The sequence below is a fragment of the Chelonoidis abingdonii genome, chromosome 2, assembly GCF_003597395.2.
Source record: "Chelonoidis abingdonii isolate Lonesome George chromosome 2, CheloAbing_2.0, whole genome shotgun sequence".
Classification (NCBI taxonomy): domain Eukaryota; kingdom Metazoa; phylum Chordata; order Testudines; family Testudinidae; genus Chelonoidis; species Chelonoidis abingdonii.
Genome location: NC_133770.1, coordinates 156,125,940 through 156,138,569, shown reverse-complemented (window position 1 = coordinate 156,138,569; position 12,630 = coordinate 156,125,940). Strand labels below are relative to the sequence as shown.

Sequence of the window (12,630 nt, the reverse complement as noted above, 5' to 3'; positions counted from 1 at the left end):
CACAGAGGAGGTGAAGGCAAGCACTCACTCGCACGCTGTGGGCGCTCTACAGGCAGAAAGCTCCCTAGGAATCCAAACAGGCTGCTGCTCCCCAACTTGAACAGGCCTGTAAAGCGGTGATCAGAGTCTGAATGAGAATGTTGGTGTTTCTCATGCGCTGGCATCTGCTTTGTTTTTTAAATGACTGGTTGATGCATGTAACAAAACCCTGCTCCCTCCAGGAGGAGACACTGTAAAAACTTGCCTGAATTAGTTTTTACCCTGCTGCATTGTCCTGTTTCCAGGACCAAACCTTCCCAGTACTGCTGGGGGCGCAGAGGTTCATAAAGCTGGGGTGGAGGGGGTACAGCCTGATTCCCGAGGAGCATAACTCAAGGGCTCTGTTGACCTAACCCCCCTTCTCCTCCATACCTGGGACTTGCTGTTCACCCAGCTGCATAATTTAGAGCAGCCTTCTGCTTGCTTTAGGTTAAAACCCAATGGGCTTATGTGGAAGCTGTAAAGAGCTGGCAAACAGGGATACCTCAGTCACAGCCCTTCTGCTGACTGGAGGGATGGGGACTGGCGCTGCCACATCAGCTCTGTGCTACCAGAAGGTCCATCCCCATATGCTAGGTCCTGCATCTATGGCTGGCTACACCAGCTTTAGCAATGCTGTGCTCTGGTGAAGCAGCACGAAGCTTCTCCAATATAGCAGGTGAGTGGGACTTATCAGTCTGCCTTGCTGCATTATTGTGAGCTTGGCCCATGAGTATAGACAAGGCATTGTTTTGTGCGTTAGTCATCTCTGCAGTGTTTGGATTGTCTCCAGGGCAGTGATTTGTTTAAAACTGTTTACACTGGCATGTCTTAACCTGTGAGGGCACTATTTCATCTTACCTTTACAAACAGTGTCAGGTAATTTGTGGAGCTAACTTTTCACCCAGCAGCGAACGTTGTTTGTTGCTGAGTGAGTATCTCGCTCCTCATGAACAAACTGGGCAGATCTGATAGAGCACAGTCCTTTTGTTTCAGACACCCTTTACGCCTTCCTGCTATCTGAACAACACATGAAAATCGTGGATTCTCTGTAACTTTAAGTCTTTAAATCATGAATTGAGGACTTCAGTAACTGAGCCAGAAGTTAAGGGTCTGTTACAAGAGGGGTGAGGTTCTGTGGCCTGTGATGTGCAGGAGGTCAGACTAGATCAGTGGTTCTGAACATGTGGTCCAGGAACCCCCAGCTGTCTGTAGACTAAGATTTCTAAAGGGACCCACATCTCACTTGGGAATTTTTAGGGGGTCCGCAAATGAAAAAAGGTTGAAACCCACTAGACTGGATGATCACGATCGTCCCTTCTCGCCTTAAAGTCTCTAAATCTGAGCCTAAAACACCCCTTGTAGAAGTACCACTGTCATAAGTAGGCAGGTGTCATAAGTAGGTAGGTAAGGGTTAAGTTTCTTTTACCTGGAAAGGGTAACCAAACACCTGACCAGAGGACCAATCAGAGAACTGGATTGTTTAAAAGTCAGGGGCGGGAATTTGATACTCGGGGTCTTTTTTGTTTCCTCGGCTATGAGTAAACAAGTTTCCTCCTAACTCCCTCTTATCTCATAATCTACCAAAAGTCTGTGAGTACAAAGGGAAACAAAGTAATTCGGCTATGAGGAGCTTTGTGTTGTATTACAGATGTGGATTGCTGGGTCTTTGTTGCTTCCTCAGCTGTGAGGGACAAGCTATCTTGCTAATTCCAATCTTCTTCTCATTCTACAAAAAGGCAGTGAGTACAAAACAGAAACAAAGTAAAATCGGCTATGATATGCTTTGCTTGACTTTACTGTGTGTGATTGCTGGTCTATTTAAATTGGCTATTTTTAAAATCAGACTGGGTTATCAGATTTTCTTAAGTAGGAGCCTGTATAAATGTTTATGCAAGTCATTAGTCTGTATTGTCTCTTTTTCTATATAAAGCTTTCTTTTTTCAAAACTTGTGAATTTCTTTTTCTAGTAAGGCAGAGAAATTGAAACCTCTGTATCAGGTATCTGTCCCCCTCATGGGAAGGCAGGCACGGGGAAAGGCAAAGCCAAGCTGTTGGTATTTTGATCTCAATTGTCCCGAGGGAAGAACGCTTATCTCTTGGGAAGCAGAGAAACAGGTTATCTGGAGGTCCCCCCAGGGAGGGTTGGGGACACAAGAGAGATAAGAGGGGTCAGGCCCTATCAATTCCTGACCTGGTGGCAGCCTATCAGATCTAAGCTGGAGATTAAGCTTAGAGGACTTCAAGCTAGTACCTTATATTTGAACTCTAATGTTCAAATCGAGGATTAATACTACGACAACCACACAGGCCTTCCCCTGTTGTTACAGAATCTGATCATACATCTGACATTACCAGATTCTCTGTTTGTTTTTAGAAAATCTTGGGGACCCAGATTCTAAGACCTGTGACAGTCCATGTACAAACACCCCACCCAAGTTGAATGGAATATTAGTCCAGTCATCCTGACATTCTATCCATGGCCCCGTTACTGTAAGATCTGAGCATCAAACACTCTTTACATGTATTTATTCCACAACACCCCTGTGAGGGAGGGATGTGCTATTATCCCCATTGTACAGAGGGTAGAGCTGAGGCCCAAAGAAACTGACGATCCTAACTCAGTGACTTCAGTGGGAGTTAGGTGCCTACATCTTTTGAGAATCTGGACTTAGGTGACTTGTCAAAGGTCATACCAAGAGCATGGTGGAGTGGGGGTGGGGGCTCCTAAATCCCAGGATAGCACCTTGACCACTGTCCCTTCAAGCTCTCGCAGTTAGAGGTACAGTTTGTAATAAAGTAGGATAAATGAGGGGAGAACTGGAAGCACCATGACTCAAGATTTGGAATAGTAGAACTAGAAGTGACAGTAGCAAGGAGTAATATGCAGGGGACCAGTGGGCAGCAGGTTAGAAGTTGTAGATAAATAGGAATGAGTATGTGGGAGTCATCCTAACTTGAGAGATTTCTATAGAGTGCTTCTAAATGTTCCCCATTAAGGCTCTATCTTCTTCTACAGTAAATTTGCACCACTAACTACACTGCTGGTATTTACACAAATGGAATCCCTTAACATAGATCCAATGCCCCGTTATAAGCAGAGGTTAACACCTGTGTGTAGTACTGACGTTAATGGTCTTGTAAATAAATCCATGTAGCTATACTGGAGGAACTTGCACCTGTGTAGACAAGCCTTAAGATGATGCCTGTGCGGTGAAAGTGTTCTAAGATGCACTGTTTTATAGTCCCCAAAAGCGGCAAATCTTCGATCAAATAAATGGATTTTTTTCAGATTTAGAGGAATAACTAAGCACAAAGGGCCAGATTTTTAAAGGTATTTAGGAGCCTAAGGATGCAGATAGGCACCTGGTGATTTCATTGGGAGCTAGGCAACTAGATGCTTCTCTCATTAGACAGGTATGAAATACTTTTAAAAATCTGGCCCAAAACTGCAGTGGCTGGAACTCTGACTGAATTCAAAGGGCACTCTGTGCGTAAAAGGGCTGGCAGGAGCTGGACCCAATGCTGCCTTCATTGCAGATAACCCACAAGGTGTGGTCAAGCAAAGATTTCAGAGTTAGCCTGGCCTAAGTGGACAGGGACTGGACTATAAGTTAAGAAACGTGAGTTCCATTCTTAGCTGTGCTACTGACCTACTATTTGACCTTAGACACACCCCTTTGTCTGTTTTCCCTTCTATCGTAGACCTGTTACATAGGTACATTTAGAGTGTATTATAGTACAATGGTTCTCAACCAGTGCTACATCAACTCATCTAGACATTTGCCTAGTTTTACAACAGGCTACAGAAAAAGCACTAGCAAAGTCAGTACAAACTAAAATTTCATACGATTTATATTGCTCTATATATTTCAGTGTATGGGGCTGTGTGTGCGCGTGTTCCAATTGATCTATTTTATAATTGTATGGTAAAAATGAGGAAGTCAGTACTAGTGTGGCAGAGACACTTTTGGATTTTTGTCTGATTTTTATAAGCAAGTAGTTTAAGTGAGGTGAAACTTGGGGGTACTCAAGACAAATCAGAGTCCCGAAAGGGGTACAGTCATCTGGAAAGGTTGAGAGCCACTGCTCTAGTATATACCTTGCCCTAGTGTGAGGGTGGTCTGCTCTTGGTTGTGGCTTCTAGATGTTGCAAAATCTGTAATGCAAATCACTGAGAACTACTCATACGGGTTAGTGATCTGGCAATGCTTCTAAGCTAGTGTTTGAGGGATTTGTCCATTTTAAGTCAATGAAGTTGTGTTAGGAATGAATTTGGCTGAGAGTCAAAACAGCCACTTGAAACTCAAGCAATGATTCGTTTCTATTAACAACTGTTAGTGTTTAGGGCATGCATTCACAGGCTAATGTGTGCATCACTGCCCTCTACTAGACTCAATCGGAACTACAGCTGCTGTAAGAGCCTTTCCAATAGGCCAAGTGGCAGGACCTGAGTTTTTTCAGTCACCATGTGACGCATATTGGCAACCATGTTTTAGATTCCAAGGCCAGAAGGAACCATTGTGATGTCTAACTGCTTGTATAACATAGGTTAGAGAACTTTGCCAACATAATTCCTAGAATATATCTTTTAGAACAACATCCAATCTTGATTTTTAAAAAGGGTTAGGAATGGAGAATCTACCACAACCCTTGGGGTAAATTGTTCCAATGATCAATTACTCACTGTTAAACATGTACACCTTATTTCTAGTCTGAATTTGTCTCGCTTCAACTTCCAGCCCTTGGATTGTGTTAGACTTTCCCCTACTAGATCGAAGAGCCATTATCAAATATTTGTTCCCCATCGGCTGTAATCAAGTCATCCTTTAACTTCCTCCTTGTTGAGTTTAATCAAAGAGCTCAATCTATTTAACATTTTCTAATCCCTCTCCAATTTATTAACATCCTTCTTGAATTGTGGGCACCAGAATGGGACACAGGATCCCAGCAATGGTCACACCTGTGCCAAACAGAGGTCAAATAATCTCAAGCTTCCCCGAATCATGTTAGCTCTTTGGTCACATTCAGGGCTCGTTTTCAGCTGATTGTCCAGTCACCCCCCCCCCCCCCCGAATCTTTACTACTTCCCATGATAGTCCCCCATTCTATAAATATGGCCCAGATTCTCTGTTCCTATGCTTAATGTGAGCTTTTGGAGCTCTATTCAACAGAGTGATTTAAATGGAAGACTTCTCTGACTGTAGCAAGTTAACGTAAGCCTGCTTAGTATACACCTGTCTGGTTACATTAGATGGCTCTTGTAACATACTTCTAATTCTGGTCCTGAGCGAAGTTACTATTGTGAATTAGGCATGCAAATAACCAGAGGACCAAGCAGTGTCAGTGCCATATCTGGTAGTACTTAATTGCTCAGTGCATTAAGAGAAGGTAGTTCCCTCCTACTGACACTTTGACCATGGGCAATGCTAGTAATGTATTCACTGTAAAATACTTCATAGTTGGGTAAGTGTAGTGTTTTAAATGCATAGGTTAACTGTTAAACTTTCCACCTTAATTTGGTGCCAGAGGTACAAGCAATGCAAAGGCTGGCCACTGATATTATGAATCAAATGCTTGTCAAAAAGTGGCAACCTTAAATGCTGTACATCTAACCAAGGAACAATAGTAGCTGGTAAGAGATTCAGACTCATCTCTTTGCAGGGGAGAATACCAGAGGCCAGTAAATCACAAAAGGCATTGGTCAAATTATCTATGGCTTTGACTTGGAGGATGGAATTTCAGACTTAGACTCTCTTGCTTTTGTGGGTTTAACTTACTGGGTTGTCTAGGCATGGCAGGCATTTCCTAGCAGTGAGCTATCTTGATTATCTCTCAGCTGCTGTCTTATGAGAAACTACAACTAACTGAATGATCTTGGCACTCAGTACTGTTTTATTAGGGGCATTCCTGCTGAGAGGTTTTTGTTCTATCTTGTGTGTGTGTGTGTATATGTATATATATCTATATTCCATTCTATATCTCTGATAAAATGGGCTGTAGCTCACAAAAGTTTATGTTCAAATAAATGTTAGTCTCTAAGGTGTCACAAGTACTCCTATCCTATTTATGTCCTTGTGTATTACAAGAACAAGTAGCCAACCCGCTGAAAGGTGACAAATTCAAAACTGCTAAAAGGCAGTAGGTCTGACTCTGTTCTTTGGAACGCTGTCACAAGATATCAGTGATGCCAAGCATGTGGTAGGATTCAGTCAGAATCAGTCACTTCTGGGGACATGAGGTTCTAGGTGGAATAGGGTATATTTTGCTGCTGTATTTACAAACTTTTACTGTTATACCTCATGGAATCAGTTCAGTTGCTGGGTATCCACAACTCAGGATTTTAAATCTATATTCAACTATGAATAATGAGCACGGTTAGAGTGGAAGGGATAAAAAATACTCATGCGCTGGTGCAGGAAAAAGCTTTCCTAAGGGCAGGCTATTCTGTATTTGTCCCTTGCAGAGCTTGCTATATTTCTAACTGGAACACTGAGTGCAGGGTAGATGGCTCTCTTCTGATCAAAGTATGGCAATTACTATATTCATAGAAGTTACAAATGCCCTCAGGCTGAAGTTGTTGTATTCCTTAATCAGTGACTTGAGTCTGTAAAACTCCCACTAGATCTTCAATCATATAATGAATATTGGGGTTTAGTTAAAACTTTGAGAATAATGCTCAGGATCTTTTTAGTAATAGAAAATTTCACGTGATGGAAGTGAAGATGGATTTAAATAAAGACGACATCTCTTCACTTAATGTTGGGCACTTCATTTTATTCAAAGGGTGAGATACAAAAAGTAAGGAAAAGACAAAACCCAAATTATAAAATACTACACACAAAATTAAAACATCTTCTGCAGACAGCATGAAACAGGAAGCCAGATACAGAATGATCCCCATAAACCAAGCCAGCTAGATATGTACATGCAAAGGAAAACAATGCTAGCAGGGAAGATATGGTAATATTTGCCACTTCAAATTTCTATTTACACACACTGATGAAGGAAGGAAACTAAGGAAGCCTTCAATTCAGACAGATACAAGGGTTTTCTGTCAGTTTTCTCACACTGGGGAGGGATCCCATGTCTTGAGGTAAATGTCTAAAAGGCCTAGCCTTTGCCACAACTAAGCATTCACAATCTGCTTTAGTGCGGCTTACTTTGTTTGTAGACCCCTTCATCTTCCATGTTGCTGTCTGCCTGTGGGCTGAAGGACTAGCAGGTGACTTCTGGAGGAGGGAAGAGCTATACAAAAGAAGTACAACATGCCACACTGAAGGCAGCACCAATCCCAGGGTATGTCTCCACTGCAGCACATGTAGACATAGCAGAGCTAGCTTGAATTATGTTAACAGTGAAGCTGCAGGACACAGACTCTGGGTCTTGGATAGCCACAGCTTCACTGTTTTTTTACTTAGATCTATGCTAGTTCAGGTATGTCCTAGAAGTGCTACAGTAACACCACTGAGTGCAATACACACACACCTTTAGTCTCCCTTGTGGCAGTCTAGTAACATACCACAGGAACCAGGCTCCATCATGTTCCCATGACTTGCTTCTGGAACATAGGAATTTGGCTCTGATTTTTTTACAAACATTCCTACGGATTTTGTCTCCTGTGTTAAAATACAAGTTGGGTGAAGATTTTTAAAGCTGCTACTTCTCCCCTCCACCTCCCTGTATGAATGGTAATTAAAAAAAAATTGCACAAATTTCCTTTGAGCAAAGCAAACATGTCAAAGGATACTTCATTTAACGCACAAGGGCCAGAAGTATATCACCATTATTTATTTCTAGGTAAGGATCAGACTGGAATTTAATTTACATTTGAAAAACTGTTCAAATGTTTTTAGGGCAATCTCTTTATTGGCATATAATTTAGAGGCCAGGTTTGTTGCCTTTGGGTCTTGCTGTACAGTAAAAGCTGAGGCCCAAAGACTGTCCCGAGTAGCAGAGCTTTCCTTCTGAGCAAAGTATAGATCAGAGTAACTGAGTCCACAAATACAGAGGGTACTAGTTAGAGCATGTCCCAGAGTAAGGTTTTAAGTGCCATTGTACTGGTAAATATGGCAGGGCAGCAAAGGTCAAGATTTTAAACACACGCAGGGCCTCCTCTTGCAGCCTTTTATGCAATACTCTAACAATGGGGAGTGCGGATTAGCAGGAGAGGGGAGACAGAATGGCTTAAACCTTTTCCAGTCATGACAATACTTCTGCTACTGTATACCTCCATCAAGTTCCAGGAGTGAACTTGAATGAGACCTGCTCACAAAATACGATAGCACTTCCACAGGGAAGAGCAGAGTTCTTTGCCTGAAAAATTGTCTAGCTCTGTATTTCAGTACGTTTAAAAATACTCTGGATTTGTTAAATTGGTAGGCAACCTTCAATTTCTTCTCTTGAAATAGCAGCAGGAGTTATTGTTGAACTCTTTATGCACATAGATTAGGAGAAGAATATATGCACTAAAACAAAAGTGAACATTTAGTAAAAATGCTTTTCAGACAAGTTTATGGAAACAGTATATGGCTGATAGTCACACAGCAAGGATGAGCCCTATGCATTTGATCTGAGGCTCAATCTTAAGGAGAGGGCTACTGAATTTTTAAAAATACATCAGTTAGGAAGGAATTAATGTTATTGGCTCAGTAATCTAAACATTCATTTCAGAGAGCACAAGACAGTCTAAAACTTCCAGCTAGCAGCAGGAGGATCAACTAGTCTGGGAGGGGAGATGGACAAACATTGTTTCATCAAACTGCAATATATCTAGCGAGATAAGAAAATCCTGTATACAATCTCTCAGCACACTGGTAAAACTTAGATGCTTTAAGGATATCATACCATAATCATTCAAAAAAATTCTTCACAGTGAGTGTGCTCCATAACATTCTTATTATACATTGCAATATCTGATAGTCTAGTCACATATTTCAATTTTAGTAAGCTGAGTTTTGGACCTTAATGCAATTTACAAAATCAAGCTCAATTTAATGGTTGGGGTTAATTTCTAACTAGTGAAAAGTTTGCGTAGTAAGTCTTATAGGTTACATGCCTTAACATTTCTGAAGAATAGGGGCTGTCCGTCCTGTCAAACTAAATGAGTGACTTTGCAATATTTATAAAATCTCACAAGATAAAACAACTCTGTAGAAACTACAGCTCTTTAATTTAGTATCCTATTTCTTTGGTCCTTTGTATCAATGATATTCTTTTCATAAATAGTAAGCACTTGCTACAGGGCACAAATCAGATTGAGAACATCAATTCATATTTAAATATAACTAGTATATTCTTACTATACCAGTGGAGAAGCAGTTGTCCTACTTCTAAAATAAAGTCTCATCTGTACAAACCTAGGCAAGCACTTGTAGCTAATTTTCCAAGTTGAATAGGGAAAGACCTCCAAATCAATTCCTCTCCAGGAAATCGATGGGTACAACAGCATACTCAAAATGCTTCCCCCTTTAAGGGCCTCACTTACATTAGAATCACTGCAAACAAGGACAGAGGATCTTAACCTGCATGTTCTCCCCTTGACTTCAGCCCTTCTAAGTTAAACTGCTTGAACAGCAGCTCCCTCCCTTTTAAAAATGAAACTAATATAAGCTAAGGCAAGTCACAGGAGGAAGGTTAAGGTTAAACTGGCTTTAACTAACGTAGTACTTGGTTATACAAAAAATGTTGCATGTTTGTAAATCATTGTGGGGAGGTGTCTATTGTAATAAGCAAATACTGTAGGAATTAAATTGCTATATTTACTACTTCATTCCTAAATACAAATTAATAGCTCAGCACAAATCATGGCCTGCATACAACGCATTAGTAACTGTACTCAAGTTTGTCATTTTAAAGAAAAATGAAGTTCAAGTCATTACTGGTTTAGCTGAACGTATGCTTCCAGTTCTTGCTAAGATGCTAAAACTAAGCAGCGAACGGATCTATGAATAAGATACAAAAATGCAGAAGTGTAAATTATTTACTTCAGTTAATATCACTTTTAAGAATGACAGATGGCATTGCAGCTACAGTCCTTTGAACCTGTGTGAGCAATTGTCTGAGTCAACTTGGATTATGCAATTCAGCATTCGACTACAGCATACTCACTCAGAGAGCCAAGTTCTTACCCTAGTGTTGGACAGTCTCTCTGATAAAGCAGATTTCTACAAAGGCCAAAATATTACATTTGTGAAGAAAAAAATCCCTAAATGTTGCGGAGTGACTTTCATGTTTCATTAATAAGCTCCACACTTCACTTTACATCCTACAGTACTATGTTCTTAACTCTGGCTGTTTACTTCAAACCCACCACTGACCATATGAAATTCATCCTTTTGCAATGTGAGACTTTTGTTGAAGTTCAAGGTACCTTTGCTGTTTAACATCTTCTGCAAGCTACTTAAAATATTGTTGGTAGTCTTGTGCATGAAGCTTTGTTAATTTTCCTGGTCTAACCCAATTCTCAAACCCAAACCATATATGCCACTGAAACTATTTGCTGTCACTCGCACTAAGTAACAGCAACCTGAGCTGCAGAAATGAAAGCCAGGCATTTGTTCCCTGCAACTCTCCTGGCAACAGTCAATATCCTTGGACTGACATCTTTGTTAAGGGACACTGTCACCTGTAGTGCCATTCTCTCCATTCATGAGCACACATAGAATGGAGTAAGTAGGGAGGCTTGTGAAATATACAAGGATGCTGTTCTTAGAGCAAGGTTCTTGTATATGTTCCAAATCATGCTTGCTAACAGCAGCAGCACAATAAACCCAGAACCTCAACTAGGATTGTCTTTAGTGTTGCAGTGATCATGGGGGAGCACCAGATTTCTCCTTCTCCCCCCAACAACAAGGGGATGATATTGTTTGCTGGGCCTTTGAACTTTGCCAGTGTTCCTTCTATTTTGGGTCAGGTACTGCTCTCACTTACACATTAGAATGAGCTGCAACAACTATGCTGTCTTAACAGCAGATTTTGGCCCAGCCTCTGCAGGATTGTCAGTTGCTAGGCATTTGGCATAGACCAGATCCTTGCAGAGGCTAATTTTAGGCACGCTAACCAAATTACATAAAAGGAGAGATTCTGATTAGTCACTGGATTTCCCTTTATGTAAACTGGGCAGAATTTGACCTAATCTCTTCTAAACCATCATGTCTGAACCTCTGTAGGCTCATTCATGGCCTATTACAGCTCTGATTTCAGTGTCAGACATTGGCACGTACCTTCACTAGTAGAGGCACTGCAGATACTTTCGTCAATTGCATTATCTCATTATATTAAAAAGCCCCACCAACTGCTTCCTTTAAAAGATTACCAAGTCTCTTAGTGAACACCTTTCAACAAAGCTATTGACATGGCATATGGAGTTAATTTGACAATCACTAATGTAACAATTATGGTGATTTTATACACAATGATTTAGCAAAAGATTATTTGATCTAGGGGACTTTAAAATCAAGTTATTTTGGTACCCAAAAAGTCTCTCCACTTACTTCCCCATACCCCTAAGATTCAGATGCACTTTTACTCTACAGTTACAGATTTGGCCAGATTTCTTGGAAAATCAACCTGTAAAAAGAAAAACATGGAATATTTGTGAGCAAGACCACACATACCACTATTTTACACTTCATGAAAGACAATATTAAAAAGTTACTGGCATCTGTTAAAAGGCTTTTGTCAAACAAGCTAACGTCTCATGAAAAAAATTTCATACCAATTGCAGTTTGCAAAACAGCTCTTGCTAGGCCTCTCCTGCACCTATGTAGCACAGGCTCAAAATATTAGTTTTGTAAAATATTTACTTATTTTAAGATGTGCAAACTGAGGCATAAAGGGCAGGATACACAGTCTGCCTTTTAGAGAAGACATAAGTTACTGCAGGGAACTATTCAGCCTCCCGTAGTTTAAAAAATAATTTTACAATTTTAGCATGAAAAGGTAATCAGGGTAACCACATTACCAGTAAAAACAAACCCCTGTACTGAATGTTGGACTTGCATAGTACATTTCAGTTAAGTCTGAGAACTTATAGCACTTTTCTTTTGAAACAGCCAAACTGTGACTGAGTTTGAGAAACTATTTTTTTCAAACATTCTTTACTAGGGTTTGCAAGTAGTTCAGCCAAGAGAACTGTGTAAATAAATCAAAATACAGGAAACTTCTCTGGTCCCTGATCTAGCTCAAGTGACAATTAAGCTTAATTTTCTGCACCCAGAAGACTTGTTTACACAAGACTTTGTAGCAAGCCAGGATGTAAACTGACAGCACTCTAGCCTGCGACACTCATGCATTATAGCAGAGTCCACATGGCTCCTTAAAGTTCCCTAGTGGAATTCGACATACTGCGGTTTTACAGTCTGGCTGGCCGTGCACAAGGTCTTGGTGTAGACATGCCCTGAGATGGGAGAAAAGCAGAGGGACAGACCTCTTTATGGAAGTTCTGCAAAAACGACAGCAGTGAGTGTGATCAACCTCATGAGTGAAGTGTACTGCATTCGCCGAATGTTCTTGCAGGAATCTTTGGCATGCACTGTAGCAATATCTGAACCTTAGAGGGATGATTTAACTTCCAGCAGCAATGTGTGAAGGTTTATATTCAGGGAAAAG

At 40.8% G+C, this 12,630-nt stretch overlaps 1 protein-coding gene across 4 annotated transcripts in view; it reads right to left on the bottom strand.

Annotated features, from left to right (window-relative positions):
• Positions 1–6,774: 6,774 nt before the first annotated feature.
• The window catches only part of GFPT1 (glutamine--fructose-6-phosphate transaminase 1), a 67,090-nt gene continuing 61,234 nt past the window's right edge, over positions 6,775–12,630 (bottom strand). For 2 of the 4 annotated variants that reach the window (XM_075062745.1, XM_075062744.1), the window contains 2 exons: positions 11,514–11,589; positions 6,775–9,962 (listed from right to left, as the gene is read on the bottom strand). In XM_075062745.1, the coding sequence (XP_074918846.1) occupies positions 11,545–11,589 (45 nt within the window). In that variant the 3' untranslated portion in view covers positions 6,775–9,962; positions 11,514–11,544. Of the gene's footprint in view, positions 11,590–12,630 lie in introns of all 4 variants that reach the window. The other 2 variants (XM_032786612.2, XM_032786602.2) reach the window with 2 other exon arrangements.